We start from the raw sequence: 15,496 nt of genomic DNA on the forward strand, positions 1-15,496 counted from the left end.
AACTCAACAAAGATATGCTTGCCTCTGCCTCCCAAATTCTGGGATTAAAGACACACACCACCATTCCTGGTCAGAAACTATATTCATTCATTCATTCATTCATTCATTCATTCATTCATTCATTCATTTGTGATTGTGTGTGTGTGCTCCAATGCTTTGGCGTGCATGTAAAGTCAGAGGACAACTTACAAGACTTGTTTCTCCAAGATCAGCAAGATGGACTACATCGATTTTACCTTACAGAGTGGGAAGGGTATAGTGGGGTCTGGGGGGGGGGGCTGTCTTGATGTCTGGAAGGGGGAAAGCAGACTGAATTCTTGATGAGTCATCCAGCCTTTGTGGAATAGATGTTGTCTGTGACACTCCCTCTCCTTATGGTCTCTGTGACTTCCTTAGACTTGCAGTACTATAATGTGCAACAGCTTCCTTTCAGCCTCTCCTTTATAGTATTAAATTTTCTGTCTGAGGTTGGATATGTAGTTTGTGGTGGCTTAGAAAAACATTCTAAGCACAAAATAAATGTTTCTAAGCAAAACAAACAAACCAAAAAACAAAACAAAACAAAAAAACAAAAACAAAAAAAAATAAAAAACCAACCCAAGACTTGTTTCTCTTCTATCATAATGTGGGTCCCAGGAATTGAGCTCAGTCGCTAGGGTTGGTGCCTTTTTTACTCTGTCCCTGCCTGACTCATGTATAAACTACTCAGAAGTATGAGCCACTGAATATCATGACTTCATTTATATATGTTACAACTTAAATTATGTCTTATACCCCTTATGTTTTAAGTCTGATCCTATTTCTAAAATATTAACATATGTGTCTGCTTGGTTTTAGGCATGTACTGGTATTGAAAACATCGATGAAGCTATTACACTGCTTGAGCAAAATAACTGGGACTTGGTGGTAAGTATTCTTTGACCTATGTTCCAACTATATGAAATCTTGTTGTTTTGTTTTTTGTTTTTTGTTTTTTGTTTTTTTTTTGACAGGATTTCTCTGTGTAACCCTGGCTGTCCTGGAACTCACTTTGTAGACCAGGCTGGCCTCGAACTCAGAAATCCGCCTGCCTCTGCCTCCCGAGTGCTGGGATTAAAGGAGTGTGCCACACGCTCGGCCCCCAACGATATGAATTCTTGAATGGCCTTAACATTTATTGTAGGTTGGCTCAGCATACCGTAACCAATGTAAAACTTAGGTGAATAGATATAGCCCATATTCATTTTTAGTTTGAAATTGTAATTTAGCTCAATATTAAAATATTGGGTAATTTTGAATATTTGGATAATTGAAATGATTTAAAAAGTTTTCCTTTTTCTTCCCTCTGTGTCTCTCTAGATGAGGACTCAGTGTCCTGACTGATGAGCACTACTAGTCTGTGCTCTCTTCTTGCTTCCTGAGGCATTGCTGATGCACACCTTATTTTAAACAGTTAAGAATTAGTAATTTACTGTGTTTTCTTTTTGAATTGTTATTTTATCATAAAGATGGTTTAGTTTTTAAAAACTTTTTGGTGGTAACAGAAGGGAAAGTCTAACATAACACTACATCTTCATACCTTGCAAGGCAAATCAGAAATTTGTATTAGAATAGATTTGTATTGGAACAGATTGTATTGGAACTACACTTCCATTAAGGTGGTATCCATATCCCTCAGTATCTTGGAAATACTAAAGTAATTGAAATAACAATATTTTGTTTTTGTTTTTGTTTTTCGGTTTTTCAAGACAGGGTTTCTTTGTATAACCCTGCTGGCTGTCCTGGAACTCACTTTGTAGACCAGGCTGGCCTTGAACTCAGAAATCTGCCTGCCTCTGCCTCCCAAGTGCTGGGATTAAAGGCATGTGCCACCACCACCGGGAGAAATCACAATTTTGAAATGGTGTTTTTTCTTTATTTAGTTTACTCTTCTTTTGAAACAAAGTGTCCTTATGTAGTTCAGCCTGTCCTGAAACTTATCAGTTCAGATTGGCCTCAAATTCCCGAGTGCCACTAGATTCCAGGTGTGTTCCATTGTACCTGCCTAGAAGTGATAATATTTAAAAGTCAGAATTTAAGATGTATGCTTAAGCCTTCAAGGTAATATTGCTCCAACCTCTTTCATGACCCTTATAAACACTATCAAGTTGATTGCTTATTTTTCTTTGATTTGTATTGTTGCATGCATATAATGTATAAACATATTATATATACACATATGTATGAATATAGTATGTGCTTATACAAAAATATAAATAGTCCATTTTGTTGTTTGTGTGTATACAGTCCAGGGTTTACCACTCCGCACTGGGAAACAAACAATTGAGATTATCCTTCTAATGTCATTGAAATACAATCTCATTGATAAATAAAAGGGCTTATTATGTTAGCAAAACTGCATACGCACAAAAAAAAAAATGTATGCTTAAAGTGAGATTATATGCTCGCTTTTATGTGTTATATGGACTTACATAGTTCTGTCAGTGCATTATATAGACATTCTTTTGTATTACTAGTGTCTTCATGCAATGTAAAACCGGACTGTAAAAGTGAGAAGATGAAAAATTTGCAACCTGATAGTTATTGGTTGAGCATTCCTAGTCCATAAATCCCAAACCCAAATGTTAAAAAGTTGAAACATTGTATTGATCACATGCCACATTGAAAGTTAAAGATGTTGGATCAGGTGGAAGTTCATATTTTTTGAATAGGAATGTTCAAACGATAAATACTTGTAAAAACTGAAAAAAGTTATCTGAAAAAATTTTGGGTCTAAATATTTCATATATAATATTCTACCTGAAATCTCTTTTAATAAAACTCACAGTTCAAAATATTCATTTCAAATTTGTATGTATATTACAGTTGTTTTAAAAATTATGTCAGTAAACTTTGAGAGGATTCTTTTATATTAATATTTTTATAACCCATATTTACTTACTATTACATTAACATTTTTCTATCTAAGTATGGCTGCTCATTTTGTAAAGGTTTGCATAGTTTTTCATGTTGTTGTAGTATAACAGTTTTACCATTCTTGTTCTGGTGGGCATTTAAGGTTGTTGCAGTACTTTGCAATATTGTAACCATTACTGTATAAAACATTCTTACATATGTGTATTGTATATTCAACCTATTTCTTTCTAGAAGAAACCAAACATACTCAATTTATAACTGAATTTCTGTGTCAGACTACATGACTATTTTAGGGGTATGGATACTTAAAGCCTAATGAACTTCCAGATTTTATTATTTACATTCTGCTAACTATTTGGAGATGGCTCTTTTTACTTAAATCAATGTTGCTACTGTCCTCTCCCTTCTGATTCTGTTTCTCTGTCTTTATTTTTTTGTCTGTTTGTCTGTCTGTTGTGTATTTTGGTACAGGAAAATTGAAAAATATTTTTGCTGTCTGACATGAATTCATGTTTTACGCTGATCATTTTATATCCTAAGATTCATTGTTGTAGATGACAGGTTCATGATGAGTAGTGTGGTGAGATCACGGGCGCAACATTATTTGTGCTGATGCTTCTGGGTACTTATTCTGAAACCTCTTTGCAATAGTAAATATATTGTTTTATTTAGCCTATGTATATTTGATGTATTCTTCTGGTCAAGCTGATAAGAATCATTGGGGAGGTTTAAAGCCCACCAAGCCACTCTTGACTGGCAAAGCCAGAAAGAATAAAGGAGAAAGAAAAGGAAGACCGAGAATAACGGGCTGTGCATTGATGTGGGGATTTACAGTTTAGGAGCGGGTAGGGATCTAAGTTCTTTGTTCGCCTTCATCTCCTTTTCTACTGGCTTGCATTCATTAATTTTAAAGTTTAAGATGTTTATTGGCTATGAATGTTGTCTTAACATAGCCTTTCAAGAGCGTAGCACAAGAATTTTTCCAGATGATGTTGGTACATGAGTGATAAGGTGCTTTTCATGTATTTCTGACTAGCTTGATTCTGGAAAATATTGTCAAGTACCCTCATTTCCTCCTCCTGTCTCCCTCCCTCCATCCCCCTCTCCCTTTTTCCCTCCCTCCCTCCCTCCCTCCCTCCCTCCCTCCCTCCCTCCCTTCTTCGTTCTTTCCTTCTCCCTTCTTTACCTTTGTCCTACCTTTTCTGGTCTTGATTCTTTATTTTCTCTCAGGTTTCTGGGGTATTGAAGCTGGGTCTTATGCATAGGAGGAAAGTTTTCTATCATCAAGTTACACCTCTTTATATATAGTGTTTTTGCAACTTTAACTTTTTCATTTGAAATCATCTTTTAGCTAGCAATATATCTTCCACTTTTATTTTCATTGCAAGTTACGGTACTTTTTTCCCCCACTTGGTGCATTTTACCATTTCTCCTCTTTTTATACATTATTCACTTAGTGTGTGTGTGGCGTAGCACATTACTAGTTCAAACTGTCATGGAAATTTTAATATGCTGTACTCCATTTTCTGTGTTTATTTTGTGTCTGAATTAGGACTGTCATTGGTCTACATTTCACAAATTTTATAGACCATTTTTGTAATTTAAGATTTTAACTTAGGGTGTTTTTAAATTTTCACATTTTTATCACTTACACCTTTATTTTATGCATAATTATTAGAGAACTATAAAGAAATATGTGTTTGGCACTGTAATCAGGAATGTGGTGAGCTATTATGAGAAACTATTATAATGAAAAACTTATTCATTGTCTGTTCATGAATGTCATAAATCTAGTTTTTTACTAGATAGGTATGATGAATAAAAAAACATGTCACAAGATGGATGCGGTGGCATATACCCCTAATCACATCCCTCAGGAGACAGAGAGAGGCAGGTTGATTTTTTTTTTTTTTTTAAGTTTCAGGGCAACTTGCTCTATGTAGTGAGTTCAGGGCCAGCCAGGACAACACAGTGAGGCCCTGTCTCCACCAAACAAGGAAAAGGAAAAAGGAAAAGAAAATGTAACACAGTGATCTCTGGTTTTCGCTCATTATTGGTTCACCCTGTTAATTTTAGGCATGTGATAAGGCAGTACACCATGGTAGGAGCACATTGCAAAAGAAGTAGCTATCTAGTACCTACCATCCAAGGAACAAAACGGGGTTGGTTCCCAGTCTCTTCTTCAAAGGCACATTTTCAACCATGTAACTTCCTTCTGTTATGCTCCGTTTTGTATAGGTTTCATGATATGCATCCCCCTGAGATCTTGGATGAGGGGGACAGACTTCCAAATCCTGTTCCATGTCTGGTTCCAAAAGGTGTAGGCAGCTCTGCCTTTCGTGGCTACCAGGCTTGAATTCACTCCCTGTGTGCAGCTCTCCTTAATAGTGTCTCATGTCTCTGGCTATGTAACATCTTGGGAGTCTCCATTGCAACTCAGGCTTCACTTCCACAGCTTCATGGAGTGGCATCTCATGGCTTCTAGGCTGGGACTTCTCTGTCAGGCATTGCTTATTAGCCTTGTGGCTCTTTGAAACTGGTGGAAGATGTCACTACTCATTTGCTTATGTATCTTTGCCATGTGGATGACACTGCCAGTTCATCTGCCAGCTTGGGGTGGTCCCTCACTCCCTTGAATCACCTTAACAGCAGCTTTTGATTGCTCCCTCCCTTGGGCCTTCCTTATTACTTAGCTCCTTTTTTTGTCTGCATTGTAGAATGAAGATCTTTTCCCCATTCTGTAAGCTGTTGTTTTGTTCTTTTTCTCTTTTTCAAAATGATATTTTCTTCATTTACATTTCAATGCTATCCCAAAAGTCCCCTATACCCTCCGCCCTGCCCTGCTCCCCAACCCACCCACTTCCTAGCCCTGGCATTCCCCTGTACTGGGGCATATCATATAATCTTCACAAGACTAAAGGGCCTTTCTTCTCATCGATGGCCAACTAGGCCATCCTCTGCTACATATGCAACTACAGACACAAGTTCTGGGATATACTGGTTAGCTCATATTGTTGTTCCTGTTTTGTTCTAATGATGGTGTCCTTTGCCTTAAAGAAACCTTTTAGTTTCATGAAGTCCACTTTATTAGTTGTTGATCTTAGAGCCTGAGCTATTGGTGTGCTGCTCAGGAGGTTGTTTCCTGTGTCAATCAATTCAAGGCTATTCCCCACTGAAATTCTCTTTCTTTGTTGAGTCTTTGTGTGGTTTAGGTATCAGGGTGTCTGTGGCTTCATAGAATGAGTTTGGCAGTTGTACTGGTTGGTTTTGTGTGTCAACTTTACACAAGCTGGAGTTATCACAGAGAAAGGAGCTTCAGTTGAGGAAATGCCTCCATGAGATCCAACTGTAAGGCATTTTCTCAATTAGTGATCTAATGGATCAAAGGGTCCATTGTGGGTGGTACCATCCCTGGACTGGTAGTCTTGGGTTTTATAAGAGAGCAAGCAGAGCAAGCCAGGAGAAGCAAACCAGAAAGTAAGGTCCCTCTATGGCCCCTGCATCAGCTCCTGCTTCCTGACCGGCTTGAGTTCCAGTTCTGACTTCCTTTGGTGATGATGTGGAAGTGTAAACAGAATAAGCCCTTTCCTCCCCAAATTGCTTCTTGATCATGATGTTTGTACAGGAATAGAAATCCTAAGACAGCAATGTTTCTTGTTTTCTATTTTGTAGAATAGTTGCGTATTGGCATTAGCTCTTTGAAAGTCTGGTAGAGTTCTGCACTAAAACCATATGGCCCTGGGCTTTTTTTTGGTTGGGACAGTTTTTATTGACTGCTTCTATTTCCTTAAGTGTTATAGGACTATTAAAATGGTTTACCTGATCATGATTTAACATTGGTAAGTGGATCTATCAAGAAAATCATCCGTTTCATTCAGATTTTCCAATTTTGTGGAGTACAGGCTTTTGAAGATTCTTTGAATTTGCTCAGTGTCTGTTGTTTTCAATTTCTTGTGTATGTGGAGGCTTACTTTGTGACTGACTGACTATGTGGTCAGTTTTGGAGAAAGTTTTGTGAGGTTCAGGATGTTTGGCTAAAATGTTCTGTAGATATCTGTCAGGTCCATTTGACTAATAAGTGCTATTAGTTTCATTATTTCTCTGTTTTGATGACCTGACCATCAGCGATAGTGGAGTGTTAAAATCTTCCACTATTAATGTGTCATGTTTGATTTGTGATTTAAGCTTTAGTAATGTTTCTTTTATGATTGTGGGTGCCCTTGCATTTGGGGCATAGATATTCAGAATTGCAATGTTATTTTGGTGGATTTTTTTCTCTGATGAGTATGAAATGTCTTTCTCCATTTCTTTTGATTAATTTTGGTGGGACATTTATTTAGTTAGATATTAGAATGGCTAATATACAGCTTGCTTCATGGGCTGGCCTCGAACTCAGATATCCACCTGCCTCTGCCTCCCAAACGCTGGGATTAAAGGCGTACGCCACCACCGCCAGGCTGAGTCTCTTTTATATCTCTGCCATTCTATTGGTGATGCTTGTATCTGTAGTTCCTATTGTTTTCCATCTCCAGGATTGCCTCTGTTTGTGTTCTCTCTCTCTCTCTCTCTCTCTCTCTCAAGATTTATTTATTATATCTAAGTACAGATGTACCAGAATAGGGCATCAGATCTCATTACTGATGGTTGTGAGCCATCATGTGGTTTCTGGGATTTGAACTCAGGACCTTTGGAAGAGCAGTCATTGCTCTTAACCACTGAGCCATCCCTCGAGCCCCTAGTTTGTGTTTTCTGTATTGCTTCGATTTCCATTTTCAGGTCTTGAATAGTTTTATTCATTTTCTTCACAATTATATTGTATTTCTTTAAGGGATTTATTCATTTCCTCCTTAAATGCCTCTGTCATGTTTATTAATCATATTTAAGGTCTTGTGCTTCAGCTGTGTTAGGATATCTAGGGCTTGCTGTAGTAGGAAAGCTAGGCTCTGGTGGTGCCATATTGCCCTTGTTCTTGTTGATTGTGTTTTTGCGCAGGCCATTAGCCATCTGCTTGTCCCTGGTGTTGACTGGATGTACCTGATGCTGGCCCGACTCCTTGGAGAGCAGGCAGAGTCATGGGCCTGATAGTGGATTTAGGGAACAGCCTGCTGCTCACCTCTGCTGTGTATGCCCTAGGTGAATCTTGGGCCCCTCAGACCTCCTCCGTCAAGGCAGGCAGACCTGTGGACCTTATAGTTTGGAACTCAGGGGACATAGCTCAGCTCACTGCTGTTGATTCTGTCCCAGAGGGACCTTGTAGGCTTGGGATTGGAGAGGAGGGGTCTAACCTGTATGTTTCTGGGGCTAGGTAGACCTGCTTGTGTTGGCCAGCAGTGCTGCGGGCTAGATGATGGAGCTCAGGGAACCATGTGTGATATTTTTTAAAGCTTTTTCAAAAGTTTTACATATTTTTTCAGACTGTCCTATGATATTTATTTTATTTCTATTGCTGAAAGTGGTTTAAACAAAATACCACTGCAGGAAAGCCAGTCTTTCAGCAACACCTGTAAATGTGATGACTTCATAGATCTTTCTGCTGTTTCCAAAGATTGATTGACATACATCAGTGTGTACTTGGAAAAGAAAATAGTATGTAGTAGTTAAAATTCCTACATAATTTTTAAAATTTACTTATTGCCACCAATTTTGAAAAGCACAGTGCTATTCAGTAGAAATAAATCTTCAAATAAATAAAGTTTTAGCTTATAGTTTTATGTTTTAAAGAAAGATGTTAATATATAAATTCATATGTGTTGATATTTATTTTTTAAGCTTATTTATTTATTTTATGTATACGAGTGTCCTGTCTTTAAACACACCAAAACTGAGGAATAGATCCCATTTTATTTATTTATTTATTTATTTATTTATTTATTTATTTATTTATTTATTTATTTGCTTGAGACAGGGTTTCTCTGTATAGCCCTGGCTGTCCTGGAACTCACTTTGTAGACCAGGCTGGCCTCGATCTCAGAAATCCACCTGCCTCTGCCCCCCAAGTGCTGGGATTAAAGGCGTGCGCCACCACTCCCGGCTTAGATCCCATTTTAGATGGTTGTGAGCCACCATATGGTTGCTCGGAATTAAACTCAGGACCTCTGGAAGAATAGTGAGTGCTCTTAACTGCTGAGCCACTTCTCCAGCCCATATTGATATATCATCATCATCATCTTCTTCTGCTTCTCCTCCTCCTCCTCCTCCTTCTTTTTTATTTTGTTTTGTTTTTTGAGACAGGGTTTCTCTTTGTAGCCTTAGCTGTCCTGGAACTCACTCTGGAACTCAGAAATTCACCTGCCTCTGCCTCCCAAGTGTTGGGATTAAAGGCGTGTGCCACCACGCCCGGCTGTTTTTATCTTTTTAATGAAAATATTTTTGAAGTTTTATTTGACTTATTTTAAATTTGATGTTTTAGCAGTTTTTGTATTTCAGATATGTTTATTTTTATATTTCATTGTTTTTAGTAACTCAGCTTCTCTTAAATATCTACTTGCTCTATTTCTTAAAAAGAAAAAAAAAGTAATGGTAAAAATCTCTCCACATTTTAAAAAACTGGCAACATGACCACCACGATCAGGAGAGCTGGCCCCGTTCCTTCTCTTGGGAAGCATTGGCGATCTGGCTTTGGTGGCGTTGATGCAGGAGAGCTGGCTCTGTCCCTCACCTGGGCAGCACAGTAGAGCTGGCTCTGGTTTGTGGAGCTGGAGAGCTGCTGGGCTGGCCAGTTTAGTTTCCATCCAGGCCTAGATTGGGGGCCAGGAGTTGGCTCACCCCAACATAGACTCCATCGATGATCTGCTGGAGTGGGTGAAGGGCTCAGTGATGCTAAAATACTAGTGACCCATGGATTAAGTATCTGTTACCTAGGTAGTTTGAAACTAGTTTGACATACTGTTTAGAAACAACTTGAACAAAAATCTAATGATTTCTGTACTCCCAGTATTTTCCACAGGTGGAAAAAAGTGGATAGCTGATGAAACAATGCTAATATTGCAGTAATTATTCCTCTCTTTTATAAGTTTTCCAAACATGGAACTTGCAAGAGTTATACTATTAAATTGATCTGCTTATAATATATATTGCCTCATAGAAATGCATTTATCATTTTGGTTTTCAAATGGTGTTTGAAATCCTTTTTTATTTGTGTACAAATTGTGTACTTGAAATGTATTAGTTTTAGTATTTAGTTGCATTTATATATAATAAGTCTGGTAACTCTTTTTTTTTTTTAAAGATTTACTTATTTATTATATATAAGTACACTGTAGCTGTCTTCAGACAGGCATCAGATCCCATAAGAGATGGTTGTGAGCCACCATGTGGTTGCTGGGATTTGAACTCATGACCTTTGGAAGAGCAGTCACTGCTTTTAACCAGTGCTCTGAGCTATCTCTCCAGCCCACAACTCACCTTTTAAAATCTCAGATTATACTTGAATCATTTGAATATAAAGTAGATGTGTGGGAATGGGGAGGTAGGAAGCAGAAATTATCAGTATGAAGAAAGGCTCACAGATTTAAAAGAACACTTGAAGAATCAGGCTATTAGGGAAGTCAGTGAACAATTGGTCCAACAGTTGACTTAAAAAAGAAAATGACCTTTTGAGTAGTTTTGTTAGAAGAACATAGTTTCAGTCATTTCAAGTTGAGTTTACTCAAGGTCCAACTTGGAGAGTTCATACTGATTGGTCCATGTGGGGCCGTTGTTATTTGACATAGTCCTGTCCCCCCAATACTGTATTTTATTATGGTAAAGTAGAAGCACTTAACAGAAGATGCTTATCACTAAGGGAACAATTCAGTATTTTGTTTAAATAAATATTTCAAGGTATATTTATTTCCTCTTATGGTATTATTCAGTCCACTGGTTAAGTTACCTATTTTGTTAAATTCTCTTTTGTTTTTTTCATTGCAGGCAGCTATTAATGGTGTAATACCACAGGAAAATGGCATTCTACAAAGGTATGTTATAAATAAAACATTTAATAATTTGATGACAGTTTATCAGATGGAGAAGAAAAAGTTACCAATTTTTTGGTTTATCTTTTAAAAGGAAGTTTTATTTTTATTTTATGTGTATGAGTGTTTGCTTGCATATTTGTAAGTGTAGCATTTGCATGCAGTGCCAGCAGAGTCAGGCCTGAAGTCAGCATTGATACCCTGGAACCGGAACTGAAGATGCTTGTAAGCTCTCATGTGACTGCTGGGCACCAAATCCAAGTCTTCTGCAGTGCAGCCGCTTCAGTGGCCAAGCCATCTATTATCGCTAGCTCCTGGAATCACCCTGATTGGAGGTTTAGACCTTTGGTCAATAATACAGGCATTATTCTTTTGTATCATTTGCTAGCTAGTTCTCTAATGTAGGTAATTCTCTAAAGTTTGCAATACCCACTCCCTTGCTTTTTTGGAGCAAAGTCTCATATATACTCATCTGCTTAGGTAGCTACGTCTGGCCTTCAATTATTCTTTCTCCTATTTCATCTCCTAAGTGCTGGTGTGATAGGCATGGGGGTTCTTATTTTAACTATAAAAAATATCTATATTTTTTGCTAGTTAGATAATAACAACTTTTCAAGTGAATTTTTCCAAATCATCCTTTTAGTCAAACTGGAAGGAACTGAAAAGAAGACAGGACTCCATAGCTGCAGATTTCCCCTGACAGGTCAGGCTTTACCTTCAAGCTTACTACAGGTCGTTCCCCTTCCCTAGTTGGCTTCTAACTCTGGACAGCCTGTAACAATTTCAGTAACTCTTTACTAATGACACATTCCAGAGCTCCGAAATATTACTGTACATGAAATATCCAGTGATAACCTATGGATTGGTGTTATTGGCTTTGTGTCCAAAGACACAAAGGTAAAATTGAAAGATGATTTTTGAAAAAGAATTATAATGTTTTAAAATATATTTAAAAAGAAGTGGGTGATTTTTTTTTCTTCTTAAAGTGGGATTAAAATTCTGGATTAAAATGACTTAGTATAAAGTCATAGGAGATAGAAACAGTTTTTTTTTCCAAGCATAGTTTAATTCTCAGTTCAGACTCTTGGTTTGAGTTTTTTGTGACTGGGACTTCTAAGTCATAGAAATATGACTTGCTAAGTGCAGATGAGGAAAACAGGAATAGGGGACTAGGAATAGTTGTGGAGAGAAAGAAAAGTGCTGTTTAATAGCATAAAAAAATTCAACCTGAATGTAAAATTGTGTTATACTTGGTAGGAAACTATATTTAGGATGGAAGAAAAAGTCTGTTTGATGCCCATGCCACTCTTAATGATTAATGGAAAGCTATTTTCCAACTCCCCCTTAAAAATTTGTCTCATGTTTGATCCAGAGTAAATATGGCTGATAGCCAAAGTCTGTAGTAGCAGCTTTTTGTTGTTTTTGGTTGGAAGCGAACATTCAGTTAGCTGTATTAAAACTCTTGTCCAGAAAAACAAGCCAGATAATTATAGGAACTTCCTTCATGCTCAACTTTATAAGCTTGATTTAGGAAGTTTTAGACTACTAAATAGCACTCCAATTTCATCTTGAATAAATGCTGTTACCGCATTTTGTGCTATTGTTTCCTTTGGAGGTTTTAGCCAGTGGCTTCTGAAGACACATTGGACTTATCTTACATTTCATAGCCTTTGCTATCGTAGAAATTTCTTTTCCCATGGAAATGTTCTATCTCTCTTTTTACAAATGATGGTTTTGCTTATTTTTTTTTAAATGATGAGAAATTTACTATCCTGTAGTAAATACTATAGTGTTTAGGGTCTCAATTCGATAAGAGTGGGTGTTTTATTAGCTATCTTTGTTTTTAATGAGGAATGAAAATGCTTGTATAAGAAAAAAGTCGTCTCTAGTAAGCTGTACCTATTTTCTTCCTATGTTTTTTAGTTTTAAAATCATTGTGGATTTTCCTAACTGAAAATGGCTCTGTGTGTGCTGACAAAGGAAAATAAAAAGGCTTCTTGTCCTTTTCCATAGTTTAGATGACACAGTGCTAGATGTGTATGTGGTCATTTAAAGGTAATTGCTTTGTAAGTGATTTAAATTAAATAAATGTAGCTTATATAGACTCAATTCTTGGCTTATACTTTAATAGAAGAACAGAACCAAATACTTTAGAAATATGTATTTCTATGTATCTCAGCTTCATTTTTCTTGTTGAGATAAAATATCCCAATGAAAGTAACTTACAGGAGAAAGGGCTTATTTTAGGCTACAATTCCAGGTTATAGTCTTATCATAACAGGGAGGTGAAGGCAGCAGGAGCTTAAAACAGCCAATCACATTACATCCACTATCAAAAGCAGGGAGGGATAAGTGTGTGCATGCTTGCTGGTCACCTTGCTTTAATCCACTCTGACTTACAGTCTAGGACCCAAACCCACAAAAGGGTGCTGTCCACTTTTAGGCTGGATCTTCTCATATCAGCTAATATAATCAAGACAGTCCCTTACAGGGGTGCCTAGAGGCCAATCTGATCTAGGTAGTCTTGTATTGAGCATCTTTTCTCAGGGAATTCTAGATTGTGTCAAGTTAATAATTAAAAATAACCATCACATTATCTATCCTATTTATATATCTTGAAAATTGTATGTTATAAAATACTATCATGAGTTATAGAAGTTTTAATAGTAAATAGTTGCTGAGCAATGTTAGATGTGTTGATATGTAGTTATCTTGAAGTTATAAAACTCTTTGGAGTTTATTCTTGGAATCCTCATAGTGCAAAGAAAGGACCAGCTCCCATAGTTTGTCCACTGACCTCTATATGATCATTGCTGGATCTACTTTGGTGTGTGTGCCACATGTGCACCCTTCTCCCACAGACAAACAAATATACAAACAAGTAAATATGGTTTTAAAAATTACAAAGGGAAATTAACATTTCTTTATTGTTCCTTTTTTTTTTTTTGGGAAGATCAGAAAGTATGGCCTTGTGCTTTGAGATACTTTCCTTTGGGTAAGAAAGTTGAAATAGTACAGTAGTTATTTTGGTAGGTATTAATAAAGACAGACACTGTTATCCTTGTTTATAGTTAAGGATAATAAGGCATGAAGTGACTTGATGTCGATGGTTCAGCATGATGTTGGTGTAGGGAGAGTTTTCTGGTTCAGCGTGTCTCTGTCCAATTATGAATGGGATAATTGATGTAAACTTTAAGAAATCAAAGTACAGGTGCTATGTATTCTATATTTGCCATGGTGCTTTTCAAATCAATCATAGAGAATAGAAGTATGTGACAATTATTTGTTAATAGATGTAGGGTGTCTGTAAGTTAACAATATACACTCACCTTTTTTTTTTTTAAACTCTTGAGGACCATTTTAATCTTGGGGGCTTTTAATTGAAAAACAGCAGGGTAGGTAAGCAAGCTGACCAGAGGCTGGTGATGGAAAGAGGAAGAGAGAAAGGTACACCTTTTGTAAAGGAGGTTGTCAAATAGTTGCCTACCGTTTTCACTTGGTGGAAGCAGGAGGAGGATGTCAGAGCTAAAAAAAAGAAAGCTCAGAGCTATCTCTACACATACATACATATATACATACATAAACTGTAGCATGCTTATCTGTTTAATTATCTGAGCCTCTTCTAATATTCTTGGCAGATTTGAACATCACCCTCTATGCATATTTTTTAGAAGAGGTTTTATTTGTTTTTAGCTTGTTTTTTTGCTTTTAATTATTTTTAAGCTTTTGTTTGTTAGTTTGTTTGTTTTACAGTCCAGTCTCTATTCCCCTCCCGCTCAGCCCTCTGACAGTCCCCATCCCATTCCTCCTCCCCCTTCTCCAAGAGAATGCCCCCTCCTCCCTGCCAGGCTTCACTGCACCTGTGGTCTCAAGGCTCTCTCAGTGTTTAGGTGCATCTTCTCTCACTGAGGCCAGATCAGGCAGTTCTCTGCTGTATTTGTGTTGGGGGCCTCAGACCAGCTAGTGTATGCTGCTGGGTTGGTGGCTCAGTATCTGAGAGATCTCCAGAGTCCAGGTCAGTTGAGACTGCTGGTCTTCCTATGGAGTCACCCTCCTTCATAACTTCTTCCAGCCTTTCCCTAATTCAACCATAAGGGTCCCTGGCTTCTTTCCATTGGTTGGGTATCTGCATCTGACTCTTTTAGCTGCTTGTTGGGCCTCTCTGAGGGCAGCCATGCTAGGCTCCAGTCTGCAAGCACACTTTACAATCAGTAGTAGTGTCAGGCCCTGTACCTCCCCTTGAGCTGGATCCCAATTTGGGCCTATCACTGGACTTCCTTTCTCTCAGGTTCTTTTCCATTTTTTGTCCCTGTAGTTCCTGAAGGACAATTCTGGGTCAGAACTTTTGGCTGAGGCATGTAAACCCCATCCTTCTACTTGATGTCCTGTCCCTTTACTGTAGGTGGACTCTATAAGTTCCCTCTCCCCACTGTACAGTACTTCAGCCAAAGTCCCTCCCTTTGAGTCCTGAGAGTTTCTCACCTCCCAGGTCTTACTTCCCAGGACATTCTAGAACGCCCCCACCCCAGGTTGCCTGTTTCTATTCATTCTGCTGGCACTCAGGACTTCACTCCTGATTCCCCCTCCCCACCTGATCATGTTCCTCTTTTCCCCTCCCTGTCCCCTCTTCTACCCAGGTTCCTTCCTTC

General features: G+C 37.9%; 1 protein-coding gene across 1 annotated transcript in view; it reads left to right on the plus strand.

The window, feature by feature from the left end:
* The window catches only part of Faf1 (Fas-associated factor 1), a 287,334-nt gene that overhangs the window by 33,326 nt on the left and 238,512 nt on the right, over positions 1–15,496 (plus strand). The window contains exons 2-3 of the mRNA NM_007983.2: positions 838–906; positions 10,804–10,850. Of these exons, the coding sequence (NP_032009.2) occupies positions 838–906; positions 10,804–10,850 (116 nt within the window). The remainder of the gene's footprint in view (positions 1–837; positions 907–10,803; positions 10,851–15,496) is intronic.

The sequence above is a fragment of the Mus musculus genome, chromosome 4 (genome assembly GCF_000001635.26).
Source record: "Mus musculus strain C57BL/6J chromosome 4, GRCm38.p6 C57BL/6J".
Taxonomy (NCBI): domain Eukaryota; kingdom Metazoa; phylum Chordata; class Mammalia; order Rodentia; family Muridae; genus Mus; species Mus musculus.